This window comes from Thamnophis elegans, chromosome 3 (genome assembly GCF_009769535.1).
Source record: "Thamnophis elegans isolate rThaEle1 chromosome 3, rThaEle1.pri, whole genome shotgun sequence".
In the NCBI taxonomy this organism is placed as follows: domain Eukaryota; kingdom Metazoa; phylum Chordata; class Lepidosauria; order Squamata; family Colubridae; genus Thamnophis; species Thamnophis elegans.
The window spans coordinates 77,663,953-77,683,270 of record NC_045543.1 but is presented as its reverse complement, the minus strand read 5'-3'; the positions used below and the strand labels follow the sequence as shown (position 1 = coordinate 77,683,270).

Genomic DNA, 19,318 nt, shown 5'->3' with positions numbered 1-19,318 from the left:
CCTCATGGCCTTGTCCACATCCCCGGGGGTAACATCCTGAAACTCAACCCAGAGATGTTCCATCTGATCCTCTTGTGCCTCGGCTGGAACTGCAGGGGTGGAGTCCAAGTCCGACCGAAACCGAGCAATTTTGTCCGCTAAGAATTGGGCATAATCCTCAGCTCTGCCCTGCAAGGGTTCCCCCGCCTCCCTTTTATTTAATAGGGAGCGGGTTATCTTAAACAGGGCGGCTGGGCGGGACTCAGCGGACGCAACCAAGGTGGCTATATGGGATCTTTTCGCTGCCCTAAGCGCTCTGGTGTATTCCTTGGTGCAGGTGGTTACCATTGCTCGGTTCGATTCGGACTTATTGGACCTCCATCGGTGCTCTAGGCATCTCCTCCGGCGCTTCATCTCCCGGAGTTCCTCGGTAAACCAAGGGGGTCTCCGGGATCCGCCGCCTCGGAGGGGCCGTAGTGGCGCAATCCGGTCGAGGGCCTCTGATGCTGCCGAATGCCAGGCAGCAGCCAAAGTCTCTACCGGATTGTGGGCGAAAGAATCAGGAATGACCCCAAGTTCCGTCTGGAACCTTAATGGTTCCATGAGTCGCCTGGGGCGGAACCACCTGGTCGGTTCCTCCTCCCTACAGTGGGGGTTTGGTCTCTGGAAGTCGAGCCTCAGTAGGCAATGGTCTGACCACGACAGGGGTATGATGTCGTTACCCCTCAGACCAAGATCACAAATCCACTGCTCCGAGAGGAATACGAGGTCGAGCATGTGACCCGCCGAATGGGTTGGGCCCCGAATTACTTGGGTCAAGCCCATGGCTGTCATGGAAGCCATGAACTCCTGCGCCCCATCAGAGTTTTCACCGAGCGAAGGCAAATTGAAGTCCCCCAGGACCATCAACCTAGGGAACTCAATTGCCAGCTCGGCTACCGACTCGAGGAGCGAGGAGAGGGCTGCTGCAACGCTGTTGGGAGGCAGGTACGTTAACAGCAAACCCACTTGACCCTTGAGGTCCAACTTTATCAGCAGAGACTCACACCCGACAAGCTCCGGAGCAGGGACCCTACGAGGAACTAACGACTCCCGGATGACAGCGGCCACACCCCCACCCCTTCCCTGGGCTCTCGGCTGGTGCAGCACCTGAAATCCTTCTGGGCACAGTTCTACAAGGGGGACTCCTCCCTCTGGGCCCAGCCAGGTTTCAGTAATACATGCCAGGTCTGCCCTCTCGTCTAAAATTAAGTCCCGGACGAGAGGAGCTTTATGTACCACAGACCTGGCATTTAGCGACAGCAGCCTGAGTCCAGGGTCCTGATTACTTGCGCCATCTGGTCTCGGAGTGGGACTCACAGGGCCGGAAGGAGGGATCTCTGTAATGTAGCGAACCCTCCTTCCCCGGTAATGGCCTGCCCTGAAGTCCCCGCCGTATCTGCCCCTCCCTGTTACGACCGTAATACCCCGACCCTCTCCCGTGTCTCTAGTTCCCTCAACCACCCCCATGGCCCCCGCTTCTCCCGGCAGGTCCTCCGAATCAGACATACTCATTCATTCACCCAAGCAGTCCCCACAGAAAGTTAAAACACATAAAAATACAATGATAATGAATAATAAAAGTGGGATCATTCACTCAAGCACTTACAATCCCATGCACTCATCATACCAGATAAAAATTGCGCGGTTAAACGGTTGTGCGAATTGGTGAAGGCAGGATCTTAGGATTGGCCTTCTCGTTAATAAGGTCTAATGGGAGTCCGATAGAACGCTGTAAATGGTCCAGAAAAGTATATGTCCAAAAAGAAATACTAACAATGTCCACTGGGGGGAGTCTAAGTTCTTGGCACACTGCCTCTCTGATGTAATAGTGCTGGATGATGGTAAAGGTTTCAGATTAGTACCCGTGATGGCCACTAGAGGGAGTTCAGTTTCCCAGCTAACACAGCACTCCTGAGGCAGTGATAATTGTAGTGGTGGCAGCTGATGGTAATGGCTGCCACAGGGAGTCCGTAAATTAGTTCTTCCAGTTTTACTCCTAAGCTATCTATCTATCTATCTATCTCTACCTACCTACCTACCTACCTACCTACCTACCTACCTACCTACCTGTATTTCTTTATTTGGATTTATATGGCTGCCCACCTAATACAGCAACATGGTGGTCTAGAGGTGGAGCTCTTGATTCACAATGAAGAGGCTGCGCGTTCAATCCTAGGTAGCGGCAGATATTTCTCTCTCTTGGTGCAATGACGAATTGTCTGCTCAAACTCCACGTAGGCATCAGGAAGGGAATCTAACCAGTAAAAGGGTGTTGGTACCTACCTGATACGCCTCTTCTAATAAGGTGGAAATAGCATCCATGAATGGGTTAACATGGTCCGTGCTCTGATTGGACTGAGTCTGATTATTAATTAATTACCTGCCTATATAACCTGCCTTGTGAGTGTTCCCACCCAGCTTTCTAGTGAAGTAAATGATCATAGACTCAATGTGTTATCCAATCATAATTTACTTGTACTCAAATTCAATACACCAATGAGAAAAAAATAAACTCTCCCAACCATCGTTCGGAAATTTTTTTGACAACAAGAACCAGAAGAAACAGTCCTCCTACACGTGCGGGCCGGATGCTATCTCCACTTTATTAGAAGATGCATATCAGGTAGGTACCAACGTCCTTTCTCAATAGGGGTGTAGATAGCATCCGTGAATGGGACATACCCAAGCCTGGCTAATTCAAGGGTGGGCTGTAGACTGTTCCGAACTGAAAACTTGAGAACCTACAGCCTATAAAACCCTGCGCCCGAACATGGCATCTGCTGATGCGAATTTGTCCAATTTATAATTTGTAATAAACGGCGGCCCTACATATTTCGTCCAGGGATGCCTGAGTGGCCCACGCCATGGTAGTAGCCGCACTTCTAGTAGAGTGGGCAGTAACACCTTCTGGCACCGACTCCTGGCGTGCTTCATAGGCGGCTGCGATGCATTTACGTACCCATCGTCCTATGATAGCCACCGATATTTTTTGGCCCAATGAGGATTCTAGGAAGGAGACAAACAGTGCCTCTGAGCAGCGTAGGCTTGCCATGCGCTGAATGTAAATCTCGAGCGCCCGGCGCATGTCTAATGTGTCACTATTGTTTTAAGTGATGAACCGGGGAGGGGCAGAAATTGGGAAGGATGACCTCCTGAGCCTTATGAAACCAGGACCCCACTTTTGGCATAAACTAGCGGTCTAGCCTCAGCACCACCTGGTCAGGAAAAAACCTGCACAAGTCCTCTTGCACCGAAGGGGCGTGTAATTCCGATATTTTCCTAGCAGACGTTATTGCTACCAGGAATGCGATCTTCCAGGTAAGTATCCGCATGGAAACCTCCTGGAGAAGTTCTAAGGGAGGCCAGGTAAGTGCTTCCAACACCTTTGTGAGGTCCCAGGAAGGGTAGCAATGTACTGCCAGGGGCCACAGATTGGAGGCCCCTTTCAAGAACCTCCGTACCAGGTGCGTGGAACCTCGAAAAGAACCTGTGGAGTTGGGTGTTGTGCTGGGAGGCAAACAGGTCTACCATTGGATCCCTGAACCGTTGCGTAATCTCCTGAAAAAGAGAAGGGTGTAATTGCCATTCTGCCTGGTCAATTCTAGACCTGCTGAGCCAATCAGCAAGCACATTAGCCTCCCACAAGATATTTTCCGCCCTGATGGAGAGCAGATGGCCTTCCGCCCAGGAGCCCAAAGTGTTAGCCTCTAGCATCAGATCCCTAGATCTAATATCCCTTGTTAACATGGGCCTTGACTATTGTGTTATCCGTGAGGATTAGCACGTGCTGACCCTCAATGAAATGTTGGAAACTCAATAACGCCAGTCGGATAGCTTGCAGTTCTAACCAGTTTATGCTCATCTCCGCCTCCTTTTGGCACCACTGACCCTGTGCCATGTGAGACCCCATATGTGCCTCCCCAGCCATAAAGGCTGGCGTCCGTGGTGATAGTGATCCTGTGAAGGACTCTGAAATGGCATCCCCTCTCTATGGCCCCCGATTCCCACCAATGGAGGGAATTGACTAGGTCTCTGGGCAGGGACACCTTGACGAGCGAAGTACTGGTCCTCTTCTTTTGAAAGGGAAGTAAGAACCACTATAAATCCCTCGTGTGAAGACGAGCCCAGGAAACAATATAGATGGCAGAAACCATTTTTCCCAGTAGCTTAGATAATGTGGCAAGGGCTATCCTATGGGACCCCCTCACCTCGGCCACGAGTGACCGCAGACTATGTATGCGATCCTCAGAAAGGAAGACAAGGCCGCCCACCAAATCTATCCAGGCCCCTAGGTGAAGAATTCTGGTAGTAGGTGTGAAATGGCTTTTTTCCTCATTAATGGAAAACCCATGGGCCCGAACCACATGCAATGCCATGGCAAGATCAGCTGTGGCTGCCTCCCGGGAGCTCGACTGAACCAAGATGTCATCTAGGTAAAGTTGGGCCCTGATGGGTATGGTGCGTAAGTATGCAGCCAGTGTTGCCAAAACCTTAGTAAACACACGGGGCGCAGAAGAAAGGCCCAAGGGCAAAGCCGTGTATTGATAGTGGTGAGAATCATAACAAAAACGTAGAAACTGTCAGTGCTCCTGCAGAATAGGAACGTGCAGGTAGGCCTCCGTGAGAGCAATAGAGCTAAGCATATCCCCGTCTCGAACACCCTCCAGAATTGTACTTAGTGATTGCATCTTAAAATGTCTATAATGCACATAAGTTTAATCTTTTAAAATTCAAAATGGCCCTCCAGCCCCACAAGGCCTTGGGGATGACAAACAAGATTGAGTAAAACCCTTGTCCGACCTGTGTGGCCGGAACCTCCTGAATGGCTTTAATATCTAAGAGATGCTGGATGGCCAGAGTCATCAGGAGACACCTCTTGGGGTTACCAGAAATGGGGGGGAATGGAAATGAATTCCACAGTCAGACCGAACCTGACCATGTCCCTGACCCAGGAATCGGATGTTATGGCATCCCACCGGTCAGCAAAAAATTGCAATCTTCCGCCAATGGGGGGGCCATCCTGAGCCAGATTAGTATTTATGGTAGTTGCGGTTATCGCCCCCCCGAAAGGGCCTCCTAGATTGATTACCCCTCTGTTGATGGTACGGTTGTTGCCTCGACTGCTGGCCATAACTAGTCTGGGGTGGAAACCCCAGGAAGTGTAATTGGGATACCTAAACGAACCCCCCATACTCCTGAGCTCGAAAGGGTTGCCTTCTAGGATAGGGGGCAGGGCGAGGAAAACCCTTTTTAGGGCTTGAGGGAAGAACCTTATGCTTGTCCTTGCCCTCGACAAGCAGCGGTGTAAGCGCATCACCAAAAAGGGCTCCCCCTTTGTAAGGCTCTGAAGCCAGTTTCAATTTATGCTTCACGTCAATTTGCCACTGCCGTAGCCATAAAAAATTGCGGGAAACAACCGCAGAGGCCATGGCCTTGGAAGAAAACCTGGTGTCACTCAGGGTAGCGTCTGATGTAAATTATATTGCAGCGACGATTCCACTGCAGGAATAAGTTCTTGGAATTGTTGGAGCCAAAAAAGGCTAGCTCTTGAGAAGAATGAGGCCGCCAATGCAGCTCGCACAGCCCAAGCGGCAGGACCTGGTCAGCCCGTCTATCGTTGGGTTTAAGGATATCTTCCTGGGACCCTGGCATGGCTGTGGCAGCGTGCAAGGCCGCGATAAGGGGATCAACCGTTGGCCATAGAAGAGCTTTATCCAGCTGCTCCACGACACTGTAGAAATGCTTATCGTTTGCTGAGGGGTTGGGCCCGGATGTCGGAGATGACCACTGTCTCTGAACTGTGTCCACAAGGATTTGGGGGGCGGTATGACATCGGCCTCCAAGTTGTGTTCCTAAAATAGAGCGCCAACTGTGGCTGGCTGTGGTGGAGCCAGAGAGACCTCTGTCTGAGTTTCCAGGGCAGAGGCCTTACTCAGAAGCTGTTTGAATAAGGCAGGAGGAAATAGATTTGTGCAGATGGGCTTATCCGGGGTTGCCCCCTCCTCCTCCGAGAGCTCAGCGTCCCTGATCTCCCCTTCCTCAGATGTTGGGGATGGCCTTCGCTGTGGCTCCACTGGAGAGAAGTGATCAACCCCCTTCTGTGCAGGAGGGGCAGCATCACAAGTCGTGGAGGCTGGTGTTGACTGGGCCTTCTGTTGGAGACTGGTTGCAATCCCCTGCCGGAAGGCCTCTGCCAAAAAGTCGTGAATGCCCACTGAAGGTGGTACTGTGACTATTGGTGATAAGCTCGGTCAGGTCACCAAATGACCCTCTTGCTGAAGCCCAGCTACATTTGGGGTGAAGGTAGCTTCAAAGGCCCTACTCAGTGGTTGCGGGAGTACATCCCCCCATAGGCCCGATGTGTTGATGGAGAGCATTGGGCTGAAAGGCCCCTGGGCGATGCCCAACTGTAATGGTGGCAATGGGTTGAGGCGGGAGGTGGAGCCTCCCCTTTCTCAGAATGCCTTAGAGAATGCCTCAGTTTCTGCCGGTGTTTATCCTTGGTTGTGGATTTTGAGGCTTTCTTGGGCTTAGAGCCCTTGTGTATTGAGGAGGTGGCGGCCTTATCGCTGGCCTTTCTCCCCGAGGCTTTCTGCACCGGTGGGGTCTCAAACAAGGAGCCAGTGCCTGACCTGCCAAAAGGACTCCCTGGTTGGGCTGTCATGTTCCTGTGGGTCTCAGCAGCTACCTCCACAATGCTGCTGTCCGCCATCTCCTCCAGCTTCAAGAAGCGCTAGTAAAATGGCGCCTATGAATGAGGCTCCACTCACTTTCAAAATGGCAACTGTGTCGCCATTTGCGCCTTTTTAAAACGGTCCGAGCTTTGAAATGTACGGGCTGTGACTGTCTGGTAAGATTGCCCTTAGCCGCCGCTCAAACTGCTCGCAGTCCAGGCGACTGCCCTGCGCAGTTTTGGAGCCCGTTGCAGAGCCCCGCGCCGAATGGAGATCGAGCGAGCTGACACCAGAGGTGTGGGCTGCCAGCAATCGCCTCCACACGGAGCCCTATGGCCAAACTTACTTAGCAGCTCCAACAGATCATTAGCATGAAGCCTTGCAGCCTGAGCTGCGGAATAGGCTTAAGTCCTCAATAATTTGGCTCAAACGTTGACAGCCCCAAGGGCAAGATGAAAATCCTGACAGAGGCAGGGCCTGTGGGGCAATGCCCAGTGGCCAGTGGTAGACAATCACAGACCACAAATACAAATAGTGGTCTCCAGAACTCACAGAATTCAAATTTAGTAGATTCAAAGGTAGTCATCAAAGGAGGAATTTAATAGTGGATAACACGACCATCCCAGAGTGGACTGAGTCGGAAAGCTGGGTGGGAACACACACAATGCAGATTATATAGGCAGGTAATTAATTAATAATCAGACTCAGTCCAATCAGAGCACGGGCCATATTAACCCATTCATGGATGCTATCTCCACCCTTATTGAGAATGCTCGAGCTCCATTCAGTCACCCAGACTCTACCCTGATACAAGGTATTACAGAGTCATTTAAAAAAATGGCCACGCACTTACTCTCTGGGCAAGTTACAAACCATTTTTTTCCTGTATGTTTTTATATTTATTTGTTTATGAATTCAATTTATATAGCCACCTGTCTTATAAAAGCAATTCTGGGAGGCACACAATAAACAACAATTTTACAGCCAATAATCATTTATGCTGCATCTTACAATATAATTGGGACACGGTGGCTCAATGGCTAAGATTCTGAACTTGTCGATCAGAAAGGTTGGCAGTTCGAATCCCTAGCACCGCGTAATGGAGTGAGCTTCTGTTACTTGTCCCAGCTTCTGCCAACCTAGCAGTTCGAAAGGATGTAAAAATGCAAGTAGAAAAATAGGAACCTCCTTTGATGGGAAGGTAACAGCGTTCCGTGCACCTTTGGTGTTTAGTCATGCCAGTGGAGAAATCTTCAGACAGCGCTGGCTTTTCCGCTTTGAAATGGAGATGAGCACCGCCCCCTAGAGTCAGGAACGACTAGCACATATGTGCAAGGGGAATCTTTATCTTACAATATAATTCCTTAATGGATATTTATTTTAGGACAAAAAAATAGTGAAAGTAATAACAGTAATACCTGTGAAATATCTCGCCTATAGCTGTCCAGTTCCTTTTTCTTTTCCTCCAGTTCTGCTGTCATCTGTGCTATTTCTTTAACTCTTTTATTATATTCTTCAACAACCTGGGAAGAAAAGGCTGCTTTGGTTAAAAGACATTATCATTAGAATGGACAATGCAGAACGCTAACTATCCACATCTGAATTAAAAATACTGATTATTTCCTCACACACCTAGATTGCATTAAACTTGTAAGCTTGAGTGCATATTATTATCTCAAGCAAGAAGAATTCAAGGCTGTGTCTTACCAGGGTACAGAAATACCTAACGTTGACTTGTATGTTCTAAACAAGATTTGATCTCATCAAACACAACATGGTTGCAGCAATAATTTTTTGAATTAAAAGAAATGTATGGTTCAAAAGCAAACTTCTGCCTCCATCTCTTTAGTTCTCTACAGTATAGTATAACTGAGTACTGTTTGTTTTCTTCAATTGTGGAAAGGCATCTGTTATTCAAATATGATTGCGGGATGGTACTGTGAAGAGGTAACTTGATTTAAAGTAAGACTGGTACTTAGTAAATTGAGCTCTTTTTTCCTCATTTTCTATCCTGTTTTTTCTTCTTTGTTGTTAAAAGAACAGCACCATAGAATATATCTGATCTTGAACAAATTATTTAAAATTCTAATGGTATTTACAACACATTATTCCTGCTACTTAGCTGCTGCTGCTGATAGTGATTAATAATTTCTACATAATGCACATAATATACTATTATGTAATACTGAGAGTACATACTGAAGCATTGAGGCCTGTGAAACATGAAGCTCTTGTTTTCTCCTCATTCAGCAGAGCATCAATTTCATCCACTGTACTTGGAAGGTCCAGGAATGCCTAAAAAAATTGCATTACAATCGTATAAAATAAAATAATTACTCTGCACAAACATCTGTTGATGTTTAGTGAGCTCCTTTATGCATGCATGGCCTTTTTGCTAGCAAGGCCCAAGCTGCTTGCTTCTAGTTTGTATCTCCCTGCCTTGATATAGATAATCTTTCATAAACATTGGATGGCAGAAGGGAACAACCATGATAGACTTTCACTACTCACTTCAAGCAAAAAAAGGGAGCAGATATTGATTTATTGTTCCATTCCATTACTAAAGTCCAACTTCAAGCTTCCTCTATTGCTTAAAGTGGAAAGGGTTGTTCACATAATTGAACAATGGTACCATCCAATACAGTTTTAGCAACATGCTATTATCCAGTTGCAAAGAAAGTTATGATGCTTATCATGTTCTTCAGAGAATAAAGGAACATAAGTGACACTGTGAATTTCTGACAAACTATTGATTATACAACTTATAAGTTATACATTATGCTGCCAACTAGATATTTTGAACTCCTGCTGCATATACAAAAATATAATCAATCATGATTTATAGAAAAATAAATGGATGTTTATGCAAGAGAAAATAGAAAAATAAAAGGGCATTACTTTGCAATAATGCCTACAATATTTCAAGGTAGTAGACAAGGAATAAAAAGAATTGCAACATCTTTCTTTGCCCAAAATCTAAATGTATGGTTCCAGTGACCCTTAGTAATAAGGATAAGGACAGAGAAATGTTTATGCATTCTAAGTTAGGTTTTTCTCTTCATTTTTTAAGAAAGCTAGCTTATTAAAATCTACTCATCTACTGGAGGCTCTGTGGTTAACAAGTGCAAGGATTTGAGTGAAATTTGAAGAAATATTAATGGAGAATAATGTTTTAGAAAATCTTTGAAACCCAATAGCATTAAATTCTATATCTCCTTGACTTTTCAATCACACGAGAGAATAAAAGTATTGAATTGATAACTGGAAACATTCATGAATTTGAAAAACAGCCTCAAAGCCTTTGTAACCTAGATATATTATGACAGCTAGAGGTAATCTACAAACAGTGGCATTCCTTTGGATTATTTGTGTTTAGTAAGAGAGCGTTTGTATTTGAAAATTGTGCCAAAATGAAGTTTCAAAATATTGTAAACCAACTATTATGCAGATGCTGAAGATCTACCTAGTACTTCTGCGGCTTCATGGGCTTTTAATTCATCTGAACACAATCCACAATGCTAGACTTAAATGTTTGAAATCCTATACAATTTATGACCACAATTGAGCCCAAAATTTTCATTGCTAAGCAAGATAGTTTTTATGTAAATTGCGCCCCATTTGATGGTATTTTTGCTAGTTGTTAAGAGTCATTGCATTTGTTAAATGAATCATGTGGTTCTTAAACGATCTGACTTACTCTAGTAACGTTGCTTGTTGGAAACCAGATGGAAAGATTACAAATGGTGATCATATGACCCTGGGACAGTGCTATTGTCCTAAATATATGCCTGTTGCTAAGCATCTGAATTTTGATCATGTGACCTGGGATACTACAATGGACATAAGTATGAAAAACAGTCATAAGTCACCTTTTTCAGTGCTGTTATAATTTCAAATGGTCACTAAATAAATGGTTGTAAATCAAGGGCTATCTGTACAGCTCACTTTCTGAATCTATCTAGGAATGAATCTTTTGAGGGTTTCTTGATATTCTTGACACCTAAAATAAGACCAACTAAAAAAAAGGCATTCTTAAATGTAGGTTTTCTAGTGCTTATAGAATCTTATTCCATTTTTCACCCTTTATGTTCAATTCTAATACAGGTGTCTAATACAGTTGTTTTAACTCTTTTATTCTGATGTCCCATTGATGTTAGGGCAATTTTGCATTTTGAGGTTATTTTACATATACTGTAGATTTCTCAGAAAAAGGATTGAATAATATTCTGCATATGTATCTTTGTGTGTATGTGTATGTGTGTGTAATCTTTATACTGTGATATTTACCTTGTAGACATCTTCTGGAAGGTTTTGATCCATATCAAGGTTACATACTCTTTTAGCATTGCTCAGTAAACTTTTACACTTCGTTAAAAGAGAATTCTTCTTTGCATCCAGGTCGGAAATTTGTTGCTGGAATAAATAGAAGGCTAAACTGTGTTTATGAAAACTTTACTGGCTTCAGGAAAATCCAGTCAAAAATTTATCAGAGTTAAGCTTTCAGAATGTGCCAAACACTGATTGATACAAGTCCAGCAGTAATATCTAATGGCTGTCATGTCAGTTTGTTATTTATTTGATAAGTCTAGCAGTCATGGATGACAAGCCTTTGAAAAGCTATAATACCCGTGATGTAAGATAAAATTTGATAAAACAGCTCATCAAATCAAATATTCAAACTATTTTTCAACTATAGAAATTACAAATGAAGTTGCCTCAAGCCAAGGAAGATTATTTGCTCACTTAGCCCAACATTTATGTATTGGCAGTGGTTCTCTGGGGTCAACCTTGTTGCCTTGACAGATACATGCCAGTGGTACTTTTTAAGATGCTCCATTTTCTTCTAGGAAGAGATGGACCACAAAAACATCTAGAGGCTGGGTGAAGAATTTTCTTGAATCTGACAGATAAAATCGTTTGAAACTGCTAGGAGCTGGATTCCCATTGGGCATGCCTTCTTAACACAAATGAATCACATTATTATTCAGTTAGTTGGAAAGATTTGGATCCTGTAATTCTCAATGAAATAGACAGAAACCTTGGGTTTCCTTGTCACCTAATTATTAGGTCCATGTCACTTCCTGGTTTATTTTTATTCATTGATTTAATAAATTTATATGCTATCTATCTTATGGTAAGACACCTCTGAGCAGCTTAATAAATAGTAAAAAGATAAATATAAAAACAATTAAAATTAAGAAGAGTTACATAGAAATAAAAATCAAATTAAAACGGACCAAGAGCATAGGGATGAAGTCTTCTTATCTCATCAACCATCTCCAGGGAAAAATGCCCCCATTGGAGCCCCAAGCCAACCTACTAAATCAGGTTTAAAATGTACAGATGCATCCAGTAAAAGTACAATCCAAATTTTCTGCTTCTTACTACTTAGTTCTTGTTTATATAGGCTACCTCACATGTAGCTTTCATTCAAAACAGACATTTTTTTTTTGTCTTGGATTGTTTTATAAAAAACCAATATGGAAAATTATATGCCATTCAATATTTTAAAAACAGATCAATACCATATGATTGTTTCAGTCTACAAGGAGATAATGATAAATAACTTATTATTAAGCCAACTTTTAGGCACCTTTTAAGATCATAGTGTTTTACACACACACACACACACACACAAACCAGTGGTGGGTTCCGGACCCCGTCGCAACCACAGGGCCAGCCGTCCTAGTCGTGCATGCCTGCTGTGCATGCACGTGCATGCCACCGCCCGAGACATCCAGCTGCTCGGCGGAGGGGTCATGCAGGAGCCACACACTGTGCACAATTGGCCGGTCATGTTATAAACAGCTATGGAACGCGGACGGGTGGGACAAATGAGCCACTGTACTGTTGCTCCCGGCTACTACTGGTATGGCCGTACTGGGCCGTAGCGCCAGAAATCCACCTCTGACACACACACATAACAAGAAATACCCAATTTCATTAACTTCAAATCCTCTTTTGAACTTTTTGCATAAAATGCCAAAATGAACATGTGATTTGTATTTTTTATTATTACAAAGGCTAGACCACAGAAAGGAGGTAAATTTGGTTTTTTACTCTTAATTGCTTGAAAATCAAAGGCTACTAATATGTATCTTCTTTTTTTCTGTTTTTCTTTTTTATTTAATAGAAAACTATATTATCTAAGCTAAACCAAGCAGGCAAATTAATGCAAGTTTTGATTTAGTTTTTAATTTAGGAGTTAGAAAAATTTAGTTCACATATAAAAGACAAGGATTTGCTTGGCAATGATATATATGAAAAAGATACTGGGAGTTTAATGATGCAAGCCAGTAGTGCAATGCAATTGCTAATACAACTTTAGAAAAGGTCTCACAAAGTCTCACTTGAGACACAAGTGACCAGACTCAAATTATCATATTTTGGAAACATACGAAGACCTAACTTTCTTGAAAAGTCTATAATGCAAGCTAAAGTGAAAGGAAAGTGAAATAGAGGACAACCAGAAACAAGGAAACAATTACATTGGTGATGGATGAACCACTGAAAGACTTCAAGGGTCAGATTTGAGACAAATTGTCTGGGAACAGATCTATGAGGTTGCTAAGAGTTTGCACTGATTTACTGGCACCCAACCAAAATCAAATCCTCATAATTCACTGAGGATTTCATTATATTTTTGCCACATAAGTCAAATGTTCACCTAAGTATCTTGCCCAATTCTGGATGCCGCAAATAAGGATATGCAAATAAGCTAGTATAGATGAAGAGAATAACAATAAGACAGTCTACTCAAAAGAAAAATAAATTCATTAAGAAATCTTATCATTGCCATGTGACACTTTGATGTACACTTCAAATACCAAGCAGCTGTCTTCCAGATGGGCTCTCTGCCTGCACAGAGGAAAAGGCTTGATTAAACGGCTTATATTAGAAGCAGTCAGACTTGAACATTAGTTCTTAACAATATAAACAGAACTAATATCCTGAAAAAGTTCTAGTGCTGATGGTCTTCACATGGCTATATATTCTAACTCTGGATTTCATGAATCAAGAAAATAGTGACAGAATTTCATTATATAAATGAAGTATAAATAGAAGCCCTCTAGTGGCAAAAGACAATAGTTCAGCTTTTAACCAAAAGTTAAATTAATAAATCAATATTAGTTTATTTATTATCAGGGCGATCTATTTGAATTGATCCAAATCTATTATGAAGATCTACCTGAAAAAGACCAATTTAAATATTTAAAATGCCTCTATAGATGACAATGCCAAACAATTTATTTCAAGCTCAGTTTAGGTTAGTATAGATGTAAACAAAACATTATTTAACACTATTGAACATTAATAAATTGTAACCAGGATCCTTTTCCATATATAAGGTGAAAAACCTAAAGTAGAGAACTTTAATTTTAATCTAGTAGCTGTTTCCCCAAATAACTGGGTACCTATGCTTGGCTAAAATCACAGTATGATCTTGGCTTATTCTCATTTACTAAACTTTACATACAGTATTCCCAAGTATGGAAATCACAAATTATTTTGCCTTACGGTACTTAAAGATAAAACTCTGACTTTTCTGTATAGCAGAAAATCATGTTTCCCCATGAATTTGGAGTAATAACATAGGGAAATAAAACATCATCCTATTTTACAAAGGCCCAATACTGTTACAACAACTTGCAAAATAGTACAATAATATATAAATAATCTGTAGGTGTAAGTTTATAAATGAGATTCATTAGTGTGAAAAAAAATGAGCCTCATTTTTGTGTATCTAATCCAAGCAAAGGTAACATAAAGAACATATGGAAATCCCATAAAGGATAGCATTTGTGGATAATTCATACTTGCCCCTCTCTGCATCCTCGTGACCTGTCAAAAGCGCGTTCCACAAAAGCGCGGTCGACGAAATCGCGTATGTGACGTCATCACAACGCGACGAAAAAGATCGAAAAATTGAAATAAAAATTAAATTACAGCAAGCCGATTCACATAAAGGTAAGGGTTAGGTTAAGGGTTAGGGTTAGGTTAAGGGTTAGAGCGTTAGCGTTACGTTTAGTGTTAGGTTAAGGGTTAGCGTTACATTTTTCGTTACGTTAAGGGTTAGGTTTAGGGTTAGGTTTGGGGGGGTTAGGGGAAGGTTTTAGCTTTATTTTTACATTTTTCTATCTTTTTCTATCTTTTTCGTCGCGCTGTGATGACGTCACATACGCGCTTTCGTCGTCCGCGATTTTGTCGTCCGCGGTTTTGTGGTAGAACCTGCATCCTTGCCAATAAACTTGATTTTAGTGTTCATATTCATTGTTTCAATGTTTTAAATGTTTTGTCTTGCTTTTAATTCATTCATAACTGCCTAGAATCACCTTTAGATGAGATGGGCTGCATGTAAGTTTGATAAACAAACAAAAAATCCTACATAATTGAAATGATATTCAACTTTTTGATTTTCATTTCTTTCCCATCATAGTTATGTTACTCTGATCATAAGTATTATCCTGACATTTTCTTCCACAGCAAGAAAAGGGGCTGTTTGCCCTGGGATAGAGTACTGAAAAATAAAACTATGGTTCCCCATCAGAATGATATGAACAGTGCACAGAGAAAAATAGTATTGAAATGTTCTTAAAATAAAAACTGTGGAATCTATTCTCAACTGTATTTTGTAGAATTTCTATCCAAAACATGAAACAATAATGCCAGCAAGATTTAACCTATGGAAGCAAGAGAATTAACAACCCTGTTTTAAGAAAAACAGTACATTGTCATATCCCAAAGGCAATAGTGCCATTTTCTAATGATCAAATTGGGAAACAATTCCTATGATCCTGAATGAGGCAGAATCATGCATTTGTTGCAGATTCATTGAGAGAATAGGCAATGAATAAATGAGAATTTATGACCTAAAGTACCACTTTAGAGGTAGGAGTGCATCACATAATAGTCATGTGATATTTTTATATCATGTGTATGATAGCATACACTTTTCAAAAATATTCTGGGTTGACAAATATGCAGAAGGCATGTATGCAGCATTTGACTCCCACAAAAATAGTAACAGTGCCAATGTTACTACTTTGGGTAACGAAACATCTGCAAGAAAACAACCCAGCTCAGAGAGAACCAAGGACCTCTCATTTCAACTCTGAGCTACAAATATTCTTCTCTATTAATAAAAATTCTATCATAATACAAGTCATGTCAAAAGCTGTGGAATTTCAGACAAACCTAAATTTAACTGCTGCTATCCAGCTTACCTTAATTCATAATTCTGGAGGTAGAAAGGTGAAATTCTTTGAGGAAGCAAAGGAATCCATTATAGGAGTTGTTTTTATGTTCATTATTTTGTCCATACAAAGGAAAGGAAAGGCTAATATAATATTATCTAGTAATTATAATTTATGTGAGCAACCCTCTTATAAATAACTATAGATAACTTAAGTATATTTGTAAGTTCATTTGTCAAGTAGCAAAATGGAAGGCTTACATCTATAGCTCGTAGGTGTACAGTTGCAGTTCTATATTCAGCATCAAGTCTGTTCTTGTGAAAAGTAGCTATTGTGTTCTCTAGCATCAAGTTTGTTTTTTCTTCATTAAGGGCCATACAACTCTGCAGAAAATAAATGCAAATGTTGTTTAGAAAAGTTTGCAAATGTTTCAAGCTTTGAAAATGCAGATATTCCGATTACATAACTCCACTCCATATAAAATGTAATCCAATGTAGTGTTATCTGTATTAAGTATTCATGATTGTCTAGAACCTACCATATCACTGAAACAAACATAACTTTTACTTTTTCTTTTCTCAACTGAAATTGTTTGTCCCACTTAACGCTTCTCTAAAAGTAAAACTTTCTCCCCCTCATGAATGAATCTAAGTACTCATCAAGCAAAATGTTTTCCTCAGTAATCAATGACCTGCAAATCAAAGAACGTTTTTCATTTCCCAACGCCAGCCCACAATTTTACCTGTCAAGGACAAGAATGCAAATAACAGAAAAAGGAGAATGAGTTCCAGAAATGAAACTTCTAGAAAAAATATTCAGGGAGTTTGAAGTGTTCGTTTTTGGGTATTTGAGTCAGTGACTCCTGTTGACTTCCTGGACTAGTCCTGCAGTGTCTTAGCAAGATCTTTTGGAAGCTGTTTGTCATTGCCTCCTTCAAAGAGTTGAGGACTGGGGGAGGGGGGGGGAGGTCGGAGCACTGGCCCAAGGTCATCCAATTGGCTTGTGCCTAAAATGGGATTAGAACTCATGGTCTCCCAATTTCTAGCCTGATGCCTTAACCACTAATCCAAACTGGCTCAGTTTATATGTATTATCAATTACAGCAGATGTTATGTAATTCTCTGGCAATTCTAGAAAGGTAAGGCCCCACTTTCTACTGAATTTGGACTAGTATTAACTTTTGGGCACATTTCTAAAGAATTACATTTATCCAGAAACAGGAATATAAGAATTCCCTACAAATTTAGGAATCCTTCCTTCCTCTTTATAAATCATAACAAGAAACCATTTTTATTTACCATGCTAATAGTACACTATTCCTATGTTATCTTCACCTGTTATAGCTGAACCCATCTTATTTTCCTTTTTCTCCTTGTCATTCTCTTTTTAGATATTTAGATATTAATAATTGAGTATTCATCCATCCAATGAAACATGTTGCATTAGGAAAAGGAGAGAGCAGCTGAGGTTATAAAGTCTGTTGTTCATTAAAAAAGAATCAATAAACTTTTAAGAAGTTTGAAAAAGATGCAGGAAGGCTCATTATCTCTGCAACACTCTACACTGCAAATTGTAAGGGAGAGCCATACATTATTTGTAGAGTACATGCTATGTGTGTTAAATTTCCAGCTTTTCAGCTTTGATCCAGGAAGGTTTTGTGCGCCTAGCTCCATTCGTGTGAGTGGTGGGCATGTGTGCCCGCCACTCATGCAAATGGAGCACACACAAACACATAGGTTCACCCACCACTTCTGCAGCCCTATTCCAAAAGGCAGAAGGCCTGGCAGCATGCCTGGGGGTTGGGACCCCTCAATTAGGAAACCTCCAAGGTCCCTTCCAACTCTGTTATTCTGTTATTTTCTGTTGTAGGATAATATGGCTGGAAGGAACCGTGGAGATCTTCTAGTACAACCCCCTGTCCATGGCATGTGATCTTATACCATTTCAGACAAATGACTGTCCAGTCGCTTCTTGAAACTCTCCAGTGATGGAGCACCCAGAACTTCCAGAGGAAAGCCATTACGAGGCAGCTTCCTATAGTTTTATCACAGCATTTGTGCTAGGCTGAAATCAGTATCAAGAGCAGAACACTTTTATTTGCTGAGGATATTTGGTTTGACAGCTACTTAGATTTTGGGTAGGCAAAGTAATTTTCTCTTACTAATTTGCAAAACCACTCAAACATCATCTTAATATAAGTCTCAATGGCCAAATTATTTAACATCTGTGCTGTTGTAATACAAATACCGGAGTTCGGATCAACAGCAGGATTTATTAATTTGAACTGAGTTCATTTAATACTTGGCAATTAACATGATGAATCACACACTGACTGTCCATTATTAATCAAAAGCATTTGTATTATTGAATGCCACTCAATGTAATCTAAGGGGGAAGCAGTCACTGACAAGAATTTAAGATATGAAACACTATTAACAGTTTATCCAAATTCATTGCATGTTGTAATCATCATATAAAATAGCCAACTTTGTGACAGGAATGAAAAAGAGTAATTCATAATTTAAATGTTTTTATAATATACAATTACATTAAGAGCATTTCTTCTTTTTCAGAAACTGTACTTACCTTTATTAATTGCATAAAATCAATTACAAGTTTTACTTTCTGAGTGTTAAGTTTCTTAATTTTAGCATTTGCTTGCTCAGATTCTTCTTCCAGATTGATGCCATCTTGTTCCATCTGTCTTAAACTGTATAAGAAAGATTTATGAGCAATGTTTTGTGAATTATTATTTTGCTCTCAGTTCAAATATGTTTCAGGAATATTTTGGAAAATTATAAAACAAGATTGCTACTTTAAGTAGAAAATTATCATTATCATCATCTATGCTGTACAGGTGCCCCTAAACTCTCAAAGTTTAGTTTAACACCAACTGGTAACTGTATATTAATCACACTAATTCTCAATTATGTCTTTAATAAATCTATCCTATAATTTTTCCACTAAGCGCAACATGTTTTAAAACTAGCACAGGTTTCTCCACCCAGACAATACAACAGTATAAGACATCCAGAGATGGATTGCTGCTGGTTCGACCTGGTTCAGCCAAACTGGTAGTGGAAGTGAGGCCTAAATCACAGAACCAGCAGCAACCCAGGCCTGCCACGCCCCCGAACCAGTTCCCTCACCACCGCTGGGCCGCTGTCATTTTGGATTTTAGTGATTGCGCACATGCCCCTAGGCTGGGGCATGTGCGCAGAACAATTTACATTGAAAAGTGAGTGTGTTGCACACGGGTTGTGAACCGGTAGTAAAACCAGCAGCAACCCACCTCTGAAGTCATCCTTGTCTCAATTTTCTCAAACTGTATTTAGTTGAATGTATACATAATGTTTAGGCTCAGGATAATTATTACAGCAAAGACATTCTAAAAAAATAAAATTATGCACTGTATTACACACTGTAACA

At 41.5% G+C, this 19,318-nt stretch overlaps 1 protein-coding gene across 2 annotated transcripts in view; it reads right to left on the bottom strand.

Moving 5' to 3' along the window:
• The window catches only part of SMC5 (structural maintenance of chromosomes 5), a 59,358-nt gene that overhangs the window by 14,137 nt on the left and 25,903 nt on the right, over positions 1-19,318 (bottom strand). For both annotated transcript variants that reach the window (XM_032212828.1, XM_032212829.1), the window contains 5 exons: positions 18,476-18,599; positions 16,150-16,272; positions 10,983-11,108; positions 8,895-8,990; positions 8,114-8,218 (listed from right to left, as the gene is read on the bottom strand). In XM_032212828.1, the coding sequence (XP_032068719.1) occupies positions 8,114-8,218; positions 8,895-8,990; positions 10,983-11,108; positions 16,150-16,272; positions 18,476-18,599 (574 nt within the window). The remainder of the gene's footprint in view (positions 1-8,113; positions 8,219-8,894; positions 8,991-10,982; positions 11,109-16,149; positions 16,273-18,475; positions 18,600-19,318) is intronic.